General features: G+C 39.3%; 1 protein-coding gene across 1 annotated transcript; it reads right to left on the bottom strand.

Annotated features, from left to right (window-relative positions):
• Nucleotides 1–2,386: 2,386 nt before the first annotated feature.
• Nucleotides 2,387–8,956, bottom strand: LOC306913565 (uncharacterized protein). The gene is made up of 5 exons (XM_079490314.1): nucleotides 8,722–8,956; nucleotides 5,717–6,469; nucleotides 5,457–5,596; nucleotides 4,595–4,707; nucleotides 2,387–2,699 (listed from the first exon to the last, which is right to left on the bottom strand). The coding sequence occupies exons 1-5, from the start codon at nucleotides 8,915–8,917 to the stop codon at nucleotides 2,543–2,545; spliced, it is 1,359 nt and encodes a 452-aa protein (XP_079346440.1). The 5' UTR covers nucleotides 8,918–8,956; the 3' UTR covers nucleotides 2,387–2,542.
• Between the last annotated feature and the right edge of the window lie 9,405 nt (nucleotides 8,957–18,361).

Genomic DNA, 18,361 nt, shown 5'->3' on the forward strand with positions numbered 1-18,361 from the left:
CAAACCACACCAATGCAGTTGCATGTTGCAAGGAGTTGCATGTCAACCCCATGGTGTGGTTAGGGTGTGTGTTCTACTTCAATTCATTGAGTATTATTTTATTTACTTTTTATTTTGTTTGTGGGTGAACAAAACAAATTCCTAAATCCAAACTACACCAGCTGGTTATTATATACCAAATTAAACCAGCTGTTGTTACCGTTGGGTTGGAAGTCTCCATGGCTGATTATTTGTTATTTTTTTTGTTTTGGCTATTGTTAATACAATCGCATGATTTCAGCTGTGAAGGTGTGTGAGACACTCTGAAAATAAATTATCCTTAAAGATCAGGTTTTTTTGGGTCATTAATTCAAGTAATGCCTCGATTAGTAGTATTTTTTGTTTTGTGTTGAATGTAGCCTGATAAGGCCAAAGCTCCACTGCGGCCATCGGGCGTCTAGTCATGCAGAGAATGTTTCCTTTTTAATACATTAAATGAAAGGTGCTCCACTGGCGACGTTGCGCTGCGTTCGATGGCGGAGTCCAACCTCATAATTCGGCCTGGTTCATTTTTTGACACCGAACGCAATGAAGGCACAGTGGGTGGAGCTTTGGCATAAAGCAAGTCTCTTTCTCCTGTTATACTTTGTCTCCACCAGGCCGAAGGCATGGGGAGAGAGTATGTTTTGCACTCCGTGTGTGTGTGTGTCCGTCCGTCTGTTACCAGCTAATCTCCGGCACCGTTAACCCGGTCGATGCCAAATTTTGCACACGCACTCCTTGGATGCCAACGATGAACCTCTGCCCAACATTTTCCAGAACGGCCTGTTATTAGTGCCACCAGGAGGCCGACTTTTGAAGAACACATTTTTTGCTATTACGCCTCCAGATTCTGTCCAAATATCCCGCAAATCGTTACACACTATGCCTATGTGTTCAAGATGGATCCGTCCGATATTTCATATTGCATCCTAAATGGTGCATTTATATAATGGTGCATTTATATAGCGCCTTCATCCAAGGCGCTTTACATAGATTGTGCATTACATTCACCCATTCACACACACATTCATACACCGATTGCGGCGGAAGCCATGCAAGGTACCAACCAGGACATCGGGAGCAATTTGGGGTTCAATGTCTTGCCCAAGGACACTTCGACATGTAGCCAGGAGGAGCCGGGATTCGAACCGCCGACCCATGGATCATTGGATGACCTGCTCTACCTCTTGAGCCACAGTCCCCAGTCCCCAGTCCTAATTGGCTAACATTGGCTTTCGAAGTTTGCAGGATTGGCCCATTATGAACAAAACACCTCAAATCATGAACGCAGCTTGCAATTTACGTGAAATCTTTCACGCACTTTCCTACTAGGCTGAGGAATATATCCCACCCTTTTCACATTGGCCTGTTATAGCACCGCCAACAGGTGGACACATTTTTGGAACAAAATGCCTCAAATCATTCAAATGCCATCCAAGGTGTAAGAAGAAATGGCACCCTTTTCACATTGGCCTATTATAGCGCCACCAGGAGGCCACAACCTGACCTGCCCTGGTGGAGACCTGTGCCCCGAGAGGCACTTTATCTAGTTATTTATATATTTTAGGGGACAAGCCCGAAGGGACTTTGATCCCTTATTGTATTTGTAAAATTGCATTTGGGACCTTCTCCTTTGGTCCCCCCATTCCTAAGACATGTGAGAATGGTCCAGTGAAGAAAATAAAATAAAAAAGTCCATTGTGGTGTATGGGATTTTCACCATGAAGGCACTGAAAGACCCACCCACCTCAGACATCAACATTTTGAAAATTGCAAAAATATTATTGTCTGGGTGAAAATCACCAGTGTTTAGTGTTCTAGGGTTAAATTACATTTTTGCATTAGACTGCATGGTCGTCAGTCTACCACTAGATGGCATTAACGCGACATGCTCTTTGCACCAACGTTGCAGGTTTTCAGAGCCAGGGATAAAAATGGACATTAACGGAAGAATAACATTAATTGGATCTATTTTGATTTCAGAGACTTTTAGTTTAATTTGAAACATGTCACAACACTTTACTTGGTGTTTTAATTCCTCAGCTCAATCAAGGCTCAGTAAAATCTCATGAGGTAATTGGTTGACACGCAACTCATTATAGAATGAGTTGTTTTAAATTAATTAAACTCATTATAGATTGGCATTTCTCTTATCATAAATACAAACGTATATCAGAATGTGATGCATTCTATGTTATAGAAGTGTAATTTGATCAGAATGTGTTGCATTCTGTTATGAAAGTGTAATTTGATTATACATTTAATAATAGTAATAAGATAAGTATCATTAGTATCACTGTATATCCATGGGAAACTTTATTTATTAAAGACACAAACTTTACATCAAACACCAGGCCGCCTGTTGCTGCTGGAATGCTTTTCTAGTCTACTTCATTATAACACGCCCAAGTCATGTAAAAGAAAAGGAAAACCCCGCCCAGTAAGGAAAAACCCCTCCCATATGTATGTCAGAAGACGTTGAGGGTTGATTTCACCCAACACCGCCAGCATGGCATGGACTCTATAGAACGCTTTCACACATCCAGCGTGTGGAGCGAGAACACCACCAGTCGTTCATCCATCCACCTTGAGTCATATCGGCATGACGGCGGACTGCAGCGCAGTTTTCACCCACACCACCTAACATGAGGTTGTTAGGCTCACCATCTGTCCAGTACCTGTAGATATATTTAAAAAAAAATCACACCCGTGTGAACTGAGTGGTGTAAGGTCTTATATAGACTGATCAGCTGTGGTCTGACGTAATGTCTGACGTAATGAAATCACACCCGTGTGAACTGGGTGACCATAGCAACCATGCTCATTTTTTGATACGAACAGACAGACAGACACGTAAACTAACAAAGCCAGTTGTAGGAGTGGTTTACACCACTCAAAAAGTGAAATATGGACACGAGTGTACCAATTTGAGTTCACTCTGTGTGCACTGAGGAACTTACATGCCTGCCTGACACTTTTGGAGCAATATAAAGCTCCTTGTTTTGTGTATTGTATATTTCAAGTTTTTAATGCAGTGGTTTTCAACCTTTTTCATATCAAGGCCCATTATTTATTCAGCCACGGACCACCATTTGATGATCCATGCTGTATTCATGTAGTACCATTATAGAAGATAAATGGCAAACGTTGACATTCCATCGACTTCTTGTGTAATACAGATGTATTACGGCGCATGTTTCCACAAAGAACGCTTCTTACCCTTTTCTGCACAATGAACCCTTTTCTACACTAATTCAAACTTAGCAACGGCCAACTTTAAATGGTTACACGAGCGTTACAGCGGTTGTTTAGTCAGCCGCTTCCATGTTTATCAAGGAAGGTGTGCGCGTGCATGTCGAGTGAACTGAAGTCAGTTGGAAATTTAATTCTACTTTCGACCAGGGGAGGCGCCGGGGATGCGCTAAAGCTTTTCAACTTCCTTGAAAAACATGCTAAACAACCACTGTAACCGTTTAAAGTTGGATTTTCTTGGCCGATGCTAAGTTTGAATTAGTGTAAAACTTTTTTAGCCCTTCACTTTTTGAATTCATTGTGCAGAAAAGGGTAAGAAGCGTTCCTTGTGGAAACATGCGGCATTTATGAACCGCGGTGGGTGTTACGTCATCTCGGAGCTACAGAATGAGCGTAGGGAGAGGGCACATATGGGGCTATAGTTGACTATTCAACTAGTCGACTAGTAAATCCACTAGTTGACCTTGCTGGTACTAGTTGACTTTTTGTAGGCCTCAAGATCAACTAGAATGCTAGATTATAGTCACCAATGTGCACAAATATTATTTAAAAAAAAATATATATGTTTTTTTTTTTACATAATAGGTAGTTAAACAACTAGTCGACTAGGCAACTAGTAAAAATCACTTGAAGTGAAAGCAACGGTGGACAAAGTGGTGGAAAGTAACTATCTACATTTACTGAAGTAATGTACAATTTTGAGGTGTTTGTGCTTTACTTGAGTATTTACAATTTCCAATACTTTTACTCCACTACACCTCAGATACAAATATTGTACTTTTACTCCACATGTACATTTTGTTGGCCATTTGAAAATAGCCGGTCTACAAGCTCACAATGCGTTTTATTATTAGGCCTATTATTGTTGTTATTATTATTAGTAATTAAGTGCTATTACGCCGTGTGGCCACCAGATGGGGTTGGGGCCAGTGCCAGACGTTTTTGGATAACCTCTCCAAAAAGCTACCGGATGTTTACACCAGTTTGAACCGGAACTGAAAGTTGGCTAGCTCACAACAGTCACCTGGGGCCTGTATATTAGCGTGATAGCTTTTTAAAAGCATAACTAAGTCAAATTAAGCTCTAATCAAGCGCAGAATATCGCATTTTTTGCAGATTATGAGCCATTAATGCATATAAAGACGCACAGGATTTTTGATCGCGGCCTGGAGCTAGCTAAAAATGCTACAACATGCTAACGTGATTATAATCAATCGCACATTAAACAAAACTCGCCTTTACGGCTATGGCAAGCTGGACAGAGTTAAGGTAAGCTTGTCTTTACGGCTACGTCACTTATCCTGTTATAGTAAGGTCTTACGTTGTTGTGCTCAGTGGTGTTCCATCCACCCACTTCCAGGTGCCTTCCTCGTCTTTGTCAGTCAGACCGATCCACAGGATGTCGTTTCTGGAAAACACACTCCCAACAAATTCCTGGACACAAAAACAAACCCTCTCAACAAAGTCCTGCACACAAACAAACTCTCTCAACAAAGTCCTGGACACAAACAAACTCTCAACAAAGTCCTGCACAAACTCTCTCAACAAAGTCCTGGACACAAACAAACTCTCTCAACAAAGTCCTGGACACAAACAAAAAGCTTGTGGTTTCTGAAGTACAACCTGTACACAATGTTGCGCCGGTCTCCCTGATTAAAAACAACGCTACATTTTTGCACCTCGACGTTTACAAAGGCTGCCGACTGAGTGTGCATGGAACCGATCCTAGATGCATATCAATGGACCATTGTGTGACCTGTGTAGTTTAGGTGTTAATTAAGCGACGTGTGTGTGAAGTCTTTAAAACCACCAAAACCAGCAATGCGACACTGACTGTATAGTACGGACTTTCCTGGTTAATATGGATGTCCGATATTACAGGCCGATATTTTGCATAAAAATGTAATTCATTTATCGGTTTAATTAATTAAAATGTCTACCGAATTTATGTTAATGTTTATTTTAATTTGGAAAACCTATAACATTTATGAATGCATCCAGCGGGGCATCACAATAAAAGTAGGCATAATGTGTTAATTCCACGACCGCAAATATCGGTATCGGTTGATGTCTGCAACGAAAATTAGTAGTTGGACAATATCGATATCTGATATCGGCAAACCATGCGTATATTCCATTTATGTACACGCACGCACGCACGCACGCACGCACAAACACCATACCTGCTTTTCCTGGCTGTCTATGATGATCAGGTCGGATTGTCTGTCTCTACAGTCCTGTCTGCTGTCCTCCCAGGATTTGTACTCATTCTCAGCAGAGATGTAATAACACACACCGCCATCAAATGTCATTCCATAGGATTCTAACACAACAAAAATAATTATGTTAGCCACAGTTTTCTTTTTTGGATTTTCTCTACTTAATGACTTGATGAACAATCATGACATAACTTAATGCATAAAAACAGAAATGTCTCACTGACCACACAGCCTCCTCTTCAGGTCCGTACTGTTGCTACAGCTGGTCTGCAACTGGTCGAAACTGGTCTGTAACTGGCCATTCTGGGTATTCAAGTTGTCATATCTTCTCTGACACTGGTAATTCTCTGTAGTCAGGTTGCTGTGGCTGGTCTGCAACTGGTCAAAACTAGTCTGCAACTGGTCATTCTCTGTAGCCAGGTTGTTATGACTGGACTGCAACTGGTCGAAACTAGTCTGCAACTGGTCATTCTCTGTTGTCAGGTTGCTGTGGCTGGTCTGCAACTGGTCAACACTAGTCTGCAACTGGTCATTATCTGTAGTCAGGTTGCTGTGGCTGGTCTGCAACTGGTCAAAACTAGTCTGCAACTGGTCTTTCTCAGTAGTCAGGTTGTTATGGCTGGACTCCAACTGGTCAAAACTAGTCTGCAACTGGTCTTTCTCAGTAGTCAGGTTGTTATGGCTGGACTCCAACTGGTCACAACTAGTCTGCAACTGGTCAAAACTAGTCTGAAACTGGTCATTCTCAGTAGTCATGTTGTTATGGCTGGATTCCAACTGGTCAAAACTAGTCTGCAACTGGTCTCTCTCTGCAGTAAGGCTGTTGTGACTGCTCTGCAAGTGGTCAAAACTAGTCTGCAACTGGTCAAAACTAGTCTGCAACTGGTCAAACATGTTCTGCAACTGGTCTTTCTCGTTCTTCACGTTGTTATGGTTAGTCTGCTGGTCCTGTAGCTGTTCTTTCTTCAATTTACAACCTGTAAGAACAGAAGGAGAATCAATCATAATAACAAGCAGCTATATAGAGGGTATGCGCGTGACATCATCATCATCATCATACCAGGAAGTTATGCGGGAATGCGTACAGAGTGGCAAAAAACTACTTTCTGGCCTTGACAGCCGAGACATCCAAACAGAAAAGTCCTATTTCATTGCATGAAATGACTTTAAACATTACATTCACTTTGTCACCTGATCTGCCATTCACTTTATGCATGCGCATACCCTCTATTCACACTACACTATGGGACCTATTTTGCGTGTGGTAATGTGTGGGTGTGTCTTATTTAAGTAATGGCAAATGCTACAAATCGAGGTGCCTCAATGTGGCTGCAGAGTGTTGGACACTGCTGGTTAATTAAGCCATTGCTCGGCCAATTCTCAAGAGATTGTCATAATTCACTATAACATGTGACGTGTCTGGTATGTCATTGGGGTGTATCAACTATGATTTGATTATCCCTCCATAAAATGCTATAGGTAGGCTATAGGTTGAAATGTAGCCGAATTATCGGGCGGCGGGCACACGGTACGCATGCATGCAGTGGCCAGTCCGTATCAATCCATCCATCTATATCCGCAGGGGTTCTCAACCCGTGGTTCGCGACCCCTCGGGGGGGGGTCGCCAAATTATTTTAGGGGGTCCCCAAATTATTTAAAAAAAAATATATATATATATATATATTTTTTTTTTAATTTTATTTTCACTTTTTTTCAAAAATAGCAGACCTACAAGCTCGTAGCGCGCCACTCTGTGGCGCGCGATGAGCTTGTAGATCTGCTATTTTTCAATAGCTAAATTATAACAATGCTTAAAACACCAAAAGGGGTTCCCGCCCAAAATGGTTTAAGGTTATTGTAGCAGTCAATTTATATTGGGGTCGGGAGGGGGCGGGGCGGGGGTCCCGAGACATTGCCAAAGCATTTCCGGGGGTCCCCGGCCAAAAACGTTGAGAACCCCTGCATTAAAGGACCACTTCACCACTTTTTAACCTATCTTCATATAATAGGTCCTCACTAATAATCATGATAAATGGCACTACTCAGTCTGTGTCTCATAGGAGGGCTGTGGGCAGTTTAGAAACAGTCTTCCAGTGACATCATTAGGCAGATTATTTTTTAAACAAGATTGTTTTACAAAAATGTTTAGATTTTCATTATCGTGAGAACGATGGCTTCCATTTTCGCATTGCAACTTTTCAGGACTAGAAAGCCTGCAGTTTTTATTAGCTTGTATTCCCCATTGATGATGTCACTGGACGGTTTCTGAACTGCCCACAGCCCTCCTATGAGACACAGACCGAGTAGAAAAAAATTGCGCCATTTTTTCATGATTATTAGTGAGGATAGGTTGAAAAGTGGTGAAGTGGTCCTTTAATAATTCTATAAAATACAAAAATAAAGTACTGCTGTCTTGTGTCTAAAACAAAGTGGGGTTTTCTCTCTACAAACGTGCATCCACTTTCACTACCCCCTCCAGATATTTTCCCTCCACCGAAAAATATCTGATCTATAAGCTCACAAGTTCGCGTCGTAGCACATTTTACCGTCAGTGAGTCAATAGAGCAATTCTTTTTTATGTCATGTCCACCTTTACATCTTGGCAAGTTAACTAGCTCAAACCTCAAAACAGTTGTCTTGCACTTTAACGCTATAGAACACAAAACAAAAATCACTAAACACAGCTATAACGTGCATTATTTAACAAACTAGACCTGTACGTGCCCGTCGCAGTCGGCCACCGGAACGATGCAACTTGGGAACCTAATGATATACGTCATAGCACCCGAGCCTGATCAGAACCTTTTGTGGTGGTTCTGGAGAACCTTGGGTCCGACCGACTGTGGGGGTGTGGAACGTGTGTGTCGAATGTGAAGTCGGTGGGTCAAACGGTTCTCGAGTTACGTGCATTACAACCGTACACGCACGCACGCACACAGACACGTGGCGCATTTATAGTAGGATATTCCTTAAAAAAAAACTAATTTTGAAGCTGGGAAAACCATTCTCACCATGTGATAATCCAGTCAAAAAAATAATCCTGTGGGTGTATGGGATTTTCTTATCACTAAACACGGGTGAAATTCAGCCAAACACCTCAGACATCGACAACATTAAGAAAAATACACAAATATACAGTAATTGTCCGGGTGAAAATCAGCCGTGTTTAGTGTTCTATAGGTTTAAATCACGCGTTTTGTACAAGCATCAGCATCTCGACCATCCTTACCCGTGTTTTGGTGGTGCTCGTCGCTCAGCTCCACCGCCGTGCCTTGGTCCTGGTGGTGCTCGAAGTCGAAGCTCAGTTCCACCGCCGCCCCGTGGCTCTCTAGATTGTTGACGGTCAGCTGGAGCTGCGCGTCGGCCGGCATGGCCTCGCTCAGGCAGAAGAGGACGAGTAGCAACGCTCTGCAGTAAGCCTCCATGCTGTCTCTCTCTGGGGCAGGACAGCATTTCTTATATAGTCTCCAACTTTTTTTTTTTTTTTTCACATTGTTGAACAACGGAATGCGATGATTTGATTGACTGAGCATGGAATGTGATGTACAGTATCTCACAAGTGAGTACACACCCCATCTTTTCATGAGACACTGAAGAAATGACACTTTGATACAATGGGAAGTAGTCAGTGTACAGCTTGGATATTGTGGAATCTCGATGTGTGTGTGTGTCGCCTCGGACGGAGCAGGAGAAAGAACAAAGAAAAACCCGTGATGATGGTCTCATGACATTCGCATTTATTTGTTAAACACGAGAGTCAGGGTCGTAACAGAACATGCATGTGAAAAGTACACGCTGTGGTCTGTCTCTTATTAGCCTCCGGTCCAAATTGAGAATAAGTCGATACAGCCCTGAATGTTGACATTACATGGTATTAAATACTCAAGATTCGCCTCCTCCCAGAAGGTCCCTCCCCTCTCTGGGCATAAACACTTCCTGACTTCTAACCAATGAGGTCTGAGCCTGGCTTCCTGTTAGAGGCGGGCATTTCTAGACAAAAGGCAAGTCTTATGGTAAACATTTGTTCCATTGGTGAAATGAGAATACTTTTAACGGAGCAAGAAATAATACCACAATAATGAATTAAAGGTACAATGAAGATATAAACCTAACGGAAATATATGAACAGAACTATATGAAACTAAACAGAATTATGAAACTAAACAGAAGTAGGCCTATATAAAACTGAACTGACTATATTTAAGAAATGAATGAGCTTGATACATAACACTATATTCCTGAAATACCCTGTGTTAAGAGTACATTTTAGATTAGTTACTGAAGGCACTCATAGTTTAGTAACCAGTCTATATATTCGTTTCCTAGCGTTTATCTTTATTCCATAATAACAGAAGAGTGTTTTAAGACTTTTTAAGAAAGTCAATCCAACTTAGAAATATAGAAAGTTAAAGTCAACATGCATTGACTCAAGCCGAAATAAGATACTGCAGTAAAACTAGCCGTCTGCTTCACACCTTCTGTGGGCTTCAAACAAACTTAGAACAAAGGGATTTGCATCCTGTCCTTGTAAGGTGTTGCTAGCTCAGACGTTAACAATAGCCCCTTTTGGTCATGGTAAATAGGATACTTTACTCATGGTAAATAGGAGTCGTCTAAAATCTCCACTTTACTTCAATGAAACCCCAGTTTGTAGCAGTCTAATTTTATCATTGTATGTCCAGGTAGTTATAATATATGTTTATATGATTCATAATTTACCACAATATCATTTTATTTACCCCTCAATATAAAAAAACACAGACATTAATTCCAAACTGCTGGCAACAAAAGTGAGTACACCCTTAAGTGAAAATGTTCAAATTGGGCCAAAGTGTTGATATGTTGTGTGGCCACCATTACTTTTTAGTTCACCAGAGCATCACAGGTTGCCACTGGAGTCATCTTCCACTCCTCCATGATGACATCAGGGAGCTGGTGGATGTTAGAGACCTTGCACTCCTCCACCTTCCGTTTGAGGATGATCCAGAGATGCTCAATAGAGCGTCGCAGTCCCACCCCCTACCATGGACCAGGAAATGAATCCCAATGCATTTTTCCCATAGACATTTCAAAAAGTATTTATTTAAAGACGGTTACGCCGCGGACAAAGCCAACTCGAGTCGTGACAACTCATGACAACACAAACAATATTTTGGACCAAACAAATAATTACAAAAAATAAAAACAACAAGAAAAGTGTTGTAACCTGCCGTTTTTTTCTTCCTTCTAATTATTTGTTCGGCCCAAAAAATTGTGTTTGTTGTCATGATTTGTCACGACTCGAGTTGGCTTTGTCCGCGGAGTAAACGTCTTTAAATAAATACTTTCTGAAATGTCTATGAGGAAAATGAACGGAGAATCATTTCCTGATCCATGGTAGGGGGCGGGACTGCGACGCTCTATAGGGTTTAGGTCTGGAGACATGCTTGGCCAGTACTTCACCTTTACCCCCAGCTTCTTTAGCAAGGCATTGGTCATCTTGGAGGTCTGTTTGGGTTCATTATCATGTTGGAATACTGCCCTGCGGACCAGTGTCCAAAGGGAGGGGATCATGCTCTGCTTCAGTATGTCATAGTACATGTTGGCATTCATGGCAATGAATTGAGAATATATGAAAGTTTCACTTTTTGAATTATTTTACGGGAGAAAATGAACTTTTACACAATATTCTAATTCATTGAGATGTAGCTGTATATATAGCTTTTATCCAAAGTGCTTTACATAGATTGTGCATTACATTCACCCATTCACACACTCATTCACACACCAATAGTGGTGGAAACCATGCAAGGCACCAACCTGCACATCGGGAGCAGTTAGGGGTTCAGGTGTTGCGAGCATGAGGTACCTGGAAAAAAAGAGACCGAGGTTGACGTGTCTTATGATAAGGAGGTTTTGGGGAACATGACCAAGCAAGAGCTAATGGAGGTAGCCGCCGATAATGGCATCTCAGTGAAGGCGGCAGACCTTAAGCCAGCCATGCTGGCTATAATTAGGAAGAACCTGTGCGAACGTGGCAAGTTAACTATGACAACTCGGGGTGCACAAGTGAGTACGTCTGGTAGGTCAGGTGAGGAACCGGAAGCAGCAGCGGAAGGGCCCCTCCCCGGACCCTCCAGACACCCTGGGGAGTCTGGAGTCTTGTGACATGCAGTGTCACAATTGTTTGATGCAGAGATTCCTTGATCAGTGGTGAGACAGACAGACAGACAGACAGACAGACAGACAGACAGACAGACAGACAGACAGACAGTTCATGGGGTGGTGCCAAATTTGCATCAATTTGCGTCACACCTTCCTTGATCACTCATCATGTAGGACTACATATTTGTTTTGACACTCAGGTTGTTATTCAACACATAAGCTTCACTAACTATTGAAGCCACCTTGTTGCCAAACAAACACATATCAGGTAGAACTAGATCTCCTGTCTTGAACTGACACTGTCCTTTGAAAATAATAATTATTATAGTATGGCATGTATATGCATACACCCAAGAGGAGAACAACCTAGCTCTATCCTACGGGGACAGGGGCAGCAGTGGGCGATCGGTTTGCGGAGCGGTCTTGATACCGGAAGGTCGCCAGTTCGTATCCCCGGACCGGCACGTTCAAATTACCACCGCTGAAGTGCCCTTGAGCAAGGCATTGAACCACTACCATGAAATGTTCTATGAGCAGGGCCTGGCTGTAAACAAGTATCTGATGCTTAGTCCAGTTACCCTGGGTAAATATAGTAACTTTGCTTTGCTTTGCTTACCTACCCCATTTTGGTAGGGTCCAGCACCGTGTCCAATGAAGCATGAGGGGGGGAGGGGGGGGTTGAGGGTACATTATGGTTCCACTTAGTGCTAAAATAAATAGACAAATCATAATATTATATAAAGGGAACCTTGACACATTTGTTTATTTTTAAATTGTATAATTAGGGGTAGGACCAGATAAGCTCAGGCTTCATTCCTGCTCCTTTTCGAACTGTACTATATTTTGTTTTGCTTTTGTTTTAACTTTTCTTTTCTTTTAATGCATTATTGTATATTTTGTAATTTTATTGTCATTTTTATTTAAAAGAGTTCGAAATAAACATTAAAATTCAAATTCAAATTCAAACCGTGGGGACATGCATAGCCTACTCCTTTTTTAATATACACACTCACTCACCTTAGTAGTTAAATAGGGAAGTGGTAAAACATATTCTTTTGTTCTATATATCTTTTGTTCTATTGTGTGTAATTATTAGACATAATGGACATAATTTCTATAGATTTCTATACATGCTTTGTGTGCTGTTGTCTATAGTATGTACAAAAGAAATCTATTCATCCTCATGTATAAACAAGACTCTTTAGAAATCTTTAGAGAACAGGGTCTTTCTTTTGTGTAGTTTGTGTGGTTTTTGTTCACTGTTTGTGCATGTGTTTATGGTGTACACTTTCTGTTAATGTGTGACCCTCTCCTGCAGAGAGTGGGATGCTAGAACCGTCTCATGCCTTTTTGTCTCTATTGACAAAAGACACTCATTAGGACATAATTGAATTGTAATGTCTGTCTGGCTGAGTGAGTGAGTGTGCGTGCGTGCATTAATTGCATGGACTGTTCCCCATGGATTCAGTCTGTCTGCCCGTGTGTGAGAGATGTAAAAAGGCCAATCTATAGAAAAAGGGCCTTCCTTTTGTATTATTATCCTGTGTATTATGCAGTTTGTGTACACTTTCTGTCTCTGTGGACAAAAGCTACTCATTGGACTTGTGACGACTCAAAGCCCATTGAATGGTAATGCCTGTCTGGTTGAGTGAGTGAGTGTGCGTGGATGGAGGCATGTGTGGGTGAGAGCTGTAAAGACCTTTGGAAGTAGGTCTTTCTTTTGTGTTATTAGCAATAATAGCCAAGTACAGGTTTTTGTGTTCACTTTCTGTTACACTTTAACAGTCTCGTGCCTTTTTGTCTCTATTGACAAAAAAGCCACTCATCTGGACTTGTGACGACTCAAAGCCATTTAATTGTAATGGATAGGTCTGGCTGAGTGTGCGTGCTTGCGTGCGTGCATTAATTGTAAGGACAGTTCCCCACTTTAGGGGCTCAGTCTGTCTGCATGTGTCTCACTCGTAAAAACTTTGGGTACAGTGAGTGTGTGTGTGTGTGTGTGTGTGTGTGTGTGTGAGAGATGTAAAGGCCAATCTATAGAAAAAGGGGGCTTTCAGTGTAATTCATGAACAAAAGCCTTTTGTTATGGATTGGTGACTGCTTAGAACTAATGGACCCTAAATGTGTTAGATCTCTCTCTCTCTCTCTCTGTGAGCATGTGTTGCGTGCGTGCATGCATGTTTTAGGGTGGTTGGTTTATCCAGTAACTTTAGAAATATAATATATATAATATAGTATTATATATTTATTCCATGGTTAGGCAACAGTGTTAAAACGGTGTTCACCCCATAACGCTGAGACATCCTGTGACATAACAGCTGTAACTAAAGTACTAAAAGTAAAACATTTTCGTAAAATACATGCCGGTATAGGGCATGCATGTTTAAAAGTATAATTTACATGATTATGGGCATGTCTTTTAGACCACTAGATTTAGTTAAACAGAACTGTCAAACATTCATGTTTTGACAGACTGCAAATAATTACAGTAACTGATGGTCTGCTAACATTTACCAAATACATGCGTACATGCGTACATACATTTACACATTTTAACCAAATACATGCGTACATGCATACATACGTACATACATACATACATACATGCATACACGTGTATGCTATTATTATTATGCTTTTTGCATGATTTTATATGACTGGACATGACTATATTCTATAACAAGCACCAACATGATGTTTGTTACATTTATTCAGTACATAAGTCTAACCATTAATCACTGATACCATTTTTTTCCTTGTGTTTTAAAGTTACTAAAGTATGTAGAAGTATGAAGAAAATGTGTTAGACACACTTTTAAAAAATATACGAAAGTAACAGATCTACAATCTCCCAATGCATCACAATTCACTGTCATTGTTTTATAGAATGCAATGGCAAATTATATTGAATACACACCATACAATTGCAACACCTAGGTCATTCTGCATTATGATGTATTCTACTGCAATAAGCATGAGCAGAGACCTCTAGTTCTCTAGTTTCTCTGAGACTTGCAAGAGTCACCGAGTCAAGTTTTTAAAACTGTAGTGTTTATGATAAGTTTATGATATAAATATGCTCACGTAAACAAGTTGAATCAGCATACAACTTGAATCATTATACAACGTGTAGTAGTTATCTTGTATGCTCTAATTAGCATCTTATGATGTATAACATCAGTTATGTTTTATCTAACACATTTTGTAAGCCTATGCATACATGCAAATCTACAGTATCATACATATTTTATTCTTACATGTCCCCCATAGTCCATACTCATACTCCATACACCATACAAACTTAGCGGTAACATTATTCCATGTCTTAATATCTGACAATGTTCATTTCAAATTAAATTATTTTGAAAAATCTATATCCATTATGACAAACCATTAGTATATATATATATATTTAGGCTATTGTATGATCTGTCAGTGGTCATGGGATGGATTAACCCAAGAATTATATGTGAACGGTGTGCAACAGGTCCTACAGTAATTAGGCAACTACTGCTAGAAAAGCCATATGCTAGAAATGTTCTCACAATGATTGGTATAGTCTAATTGTATTTGTAGTAGTGTTATGATTAGGCCTAATGATCCAATCCTTGTAGGTAGATCGGTAGCGAGACAAGTTTTATGCCTCCTGGTAAAAGTTATACCCCCATTGTAAAGAAACTGTGATACGCACACATGCTATGGTAGAATATCAGCATGTGAATGCTCTTGCATAAGATGGTTAATTACTAAACTAGTGTTTTTCTAGGACATTACAGTAGACCTAACTAATTCATGAAGAATAAGCCTATAGCCTTTTACTAAAGAACAGGCAATATTTTGAAATAAGTCCTCATTATGTCCATGGCAAGGCATATGACTCAACAAGTTACATTTAGACAGTTTATGCTCAACATTATGATATTGTGTCATAGGCACAGTAGGCATGGTGAATATTACCGGTTGTCTGTATCGTTGAACAGAGGTATTATACCTGCAAGTCTAGCATGACTACCAGTTATTCAATGCAACCTATTTTTTTCCTCTAACTATAGTGTTTTTTAGATGGATGCTAGTCCACATCCATGAACCTCTGCAACAAATTAACTCACAATAACTACAAAACCATTAAAAACATCTATACCATACACCCTACATTACGAGAATGCAAAACATGAAACAAAAACATGCAAATACAGAACAGAATGTTCTGTTACAGCCATTGTAATATCAAAAGAAATTGATACAGATCCTATACATATCCTAGAAAAAACAAAACTATACCTGCAATCAACACAATGGACCAATACCAGATCACCGAAACATAAGTTCATCACAAATGTATAGTGACACCTACATTATCATCAATAAGGCACTAAAATCAACACCACACAAAACATCACAACACCGCAAAATCAAAAGTAACATGAAACATGCAAAAATAAAAAGTGCCATCTGACAGACTGCTCTATAGTTCAACAACAACTCTTAAGCCAATGCCTCCAATACACATCCATTATCAAAAGGCATCGTTATCAAAAACGTAATATTTTGAATAGTATGATATAGGCTGCAAAGGCAGCAATATGTATGAATATATATATATATTATAGCATAGAGGTCCATACTACAATCATATAATACACAAAAACAACTATTGCATATTATTCAGAACCAATACACACCACTACCCAACAGCATAAACACTGTACATCACCAATCAATAATAGCTGAACATCTACACATCATTATGACTAATGAAGTGCTCAATATACTAGTTCAACACAGCTTAATAACAAAGTATGTAAATATCAGAATACTTTGCCTTGGCAACGTAACTGTATATGATTTCTCATATAAAACTCATTTGAAAACGAATTGACCGGACTATTTAATTTTAGGTGAACACATTATGGTGCTGAAGATAGATAGTAGTAGATATTGTTGGTTATAGGTAATGATGAAGCCTTATGTCCAATAGGGGACGAAGAGGAGTAAGTAAGTAATAGGTAACGATGACTATAGGGTAGATTGATTGCATGATATTTGATTGATTGACATTTGATTGTTAGATAGACTATAGTCTAGACTACAGGGGTATAAGCTATGCTGCTATAGGCATACAAGGATGTATTTGCAGTATATTACAGTATATTTTCAATCCAAAAAAACTGTAGATAGGGTCTGCACACAAAACACACTGTTTTTGTGTTGACAATAACTATTGACAACAACAACCCAACATACTAGTATATATGCAATAGTATCAAGCATATATATATATATATTTTTTTTTAAATAAAATACTCTATACTGTGTATGTGTAGAATAATAAGATATGCTTGAACGGTTCAACTATGTGCTAATATATATATATATTTTTATAACCTCCTAGAAAAAAACTGTATGGGGCATACAAAACACATTAACATCAGTATGTCTGATGGTGCAGTGTGTAAATGTAACAAAGACCATTATAACAGGTTATGTACACTATGCTTATATATGGTAATATGGTTTTCCAATAATATTAATAATGAACAAATATTGATGCATGTTCAGATATAATCATGTACTAGTTATGTTGACTTATTAGTTAAAGAATAGCGTTAAAGTGTCAGAGAATAGTGGTGCTGTAACTGCAATTGTAACTTTAAAACCATATGGATAATAAAATAATCATATGGATAATAAACTTAGGCTAAAGGATTACTTGGGCAAAAGCTGTCCACTTCAATTATTATTATTATTATTATTATTATTATTATTATTATGTATTATATATATAACCTGTCCTGTAGGGTAGGCTACTGTCTCTACATTTTCTGTAAGAAACCATGTAATGGCCCATTTAGTAAAAACTAGACTCATTTTTACACTCATGTTTATGGATTATATGTTATATGTTGTTCGTACATTCTTCTAGACACTTAAAACTACTATGAGTGTATGATATTGTTGTTTGACAAGCAAGTATGTACATGATCATTTAGTTTACGCAGATATGCTATGCATAACGACTGAATGTTACAATTATCCACCAATGGTGGTTGTTAGTTACAGAATATATCAATTCTTAGTTTCATGAGTTTCAGAATGGTATTTAGTCAAATTCCATGTAACGGTAAAAAGTTATGATCATTGTCATGACAAAAACTGTGTATAATGATAAATTACTTATCTGATATACTGTACTGTACAAGTAGTACTGTATGTAGTACTATACCATAATATTGAAAAACATAGATATTTCAAATCCGTACACTACCGTACAATCCCTAGGCATATATTATCTACATCTAGACATCTACTCTATGTCTGCGCTATTCTATGACCCCATAAATGATTCTAAATGTTAGGCCTTCTTAAAGTAGTTTCATGTCCAGTGTATGCTACATGCTTAAATTATAAATTGTACACAATATTGTTCAAAATCATATATGTCTAATAATGAACAAATATTGATACATGTACATATAGAAACCTGCACTATTTTGCGATACATTTGTTTGAAAATGCTGTTGCATCTTGAATTGTGACATTGTAAATGTACATGTAAACAATGAATTGAATAATCAATGAGAGGGTGTGGTGTTTGGAGTCAGGTCCCTATTTAAAAGGGTGGTCACAGAGCTGTAGGACTGCAGAGAAAAGACAGCTAGCCTTATTTGCACCAGATAAATTAGGAGATACTTCCTCATCAATTATTTCCTCTCAATTTTGTCATG

Source organism: Electrona antarctica, assembly GCF_951216825.1.
Source record: "Electrona antarctica genome assembly, chromosome: 20".
NCBI lineage: Eukaryota > Metazoa > Chordata > Actinopteri > Myctophiformes > Myctophidae > Electrona > Electrona antarctica.

What these genes read in the sequence shown, in the direction of transcription:
- LOC306913565 (XM_079490314.1), bottom strand. Translation starts at nt 8,917, where the DNA reads ATGGAGGCTTACTGCAGAGCGTTGCTACTCGTCCTCTTCTGCCTGAGC. An exon ending in TAGACAGCCAGGAAAAGCAG is followed by an intron (nt 4,708 to 5,456) that starts GTATGGTGTTTG and finishes TTTTGTGTCCAG; the next exon opens with GAATTTGTTGGGAGTGTGTT. An exon ending in ACACCACTGAGCACAACAAC is followed by an intron (nt 2,700 to 4,594) that starts GTAAGACCTTAC and finishes ATATATCTACAG; the next exon opens with GTACTGGACAGATGGTGAGC.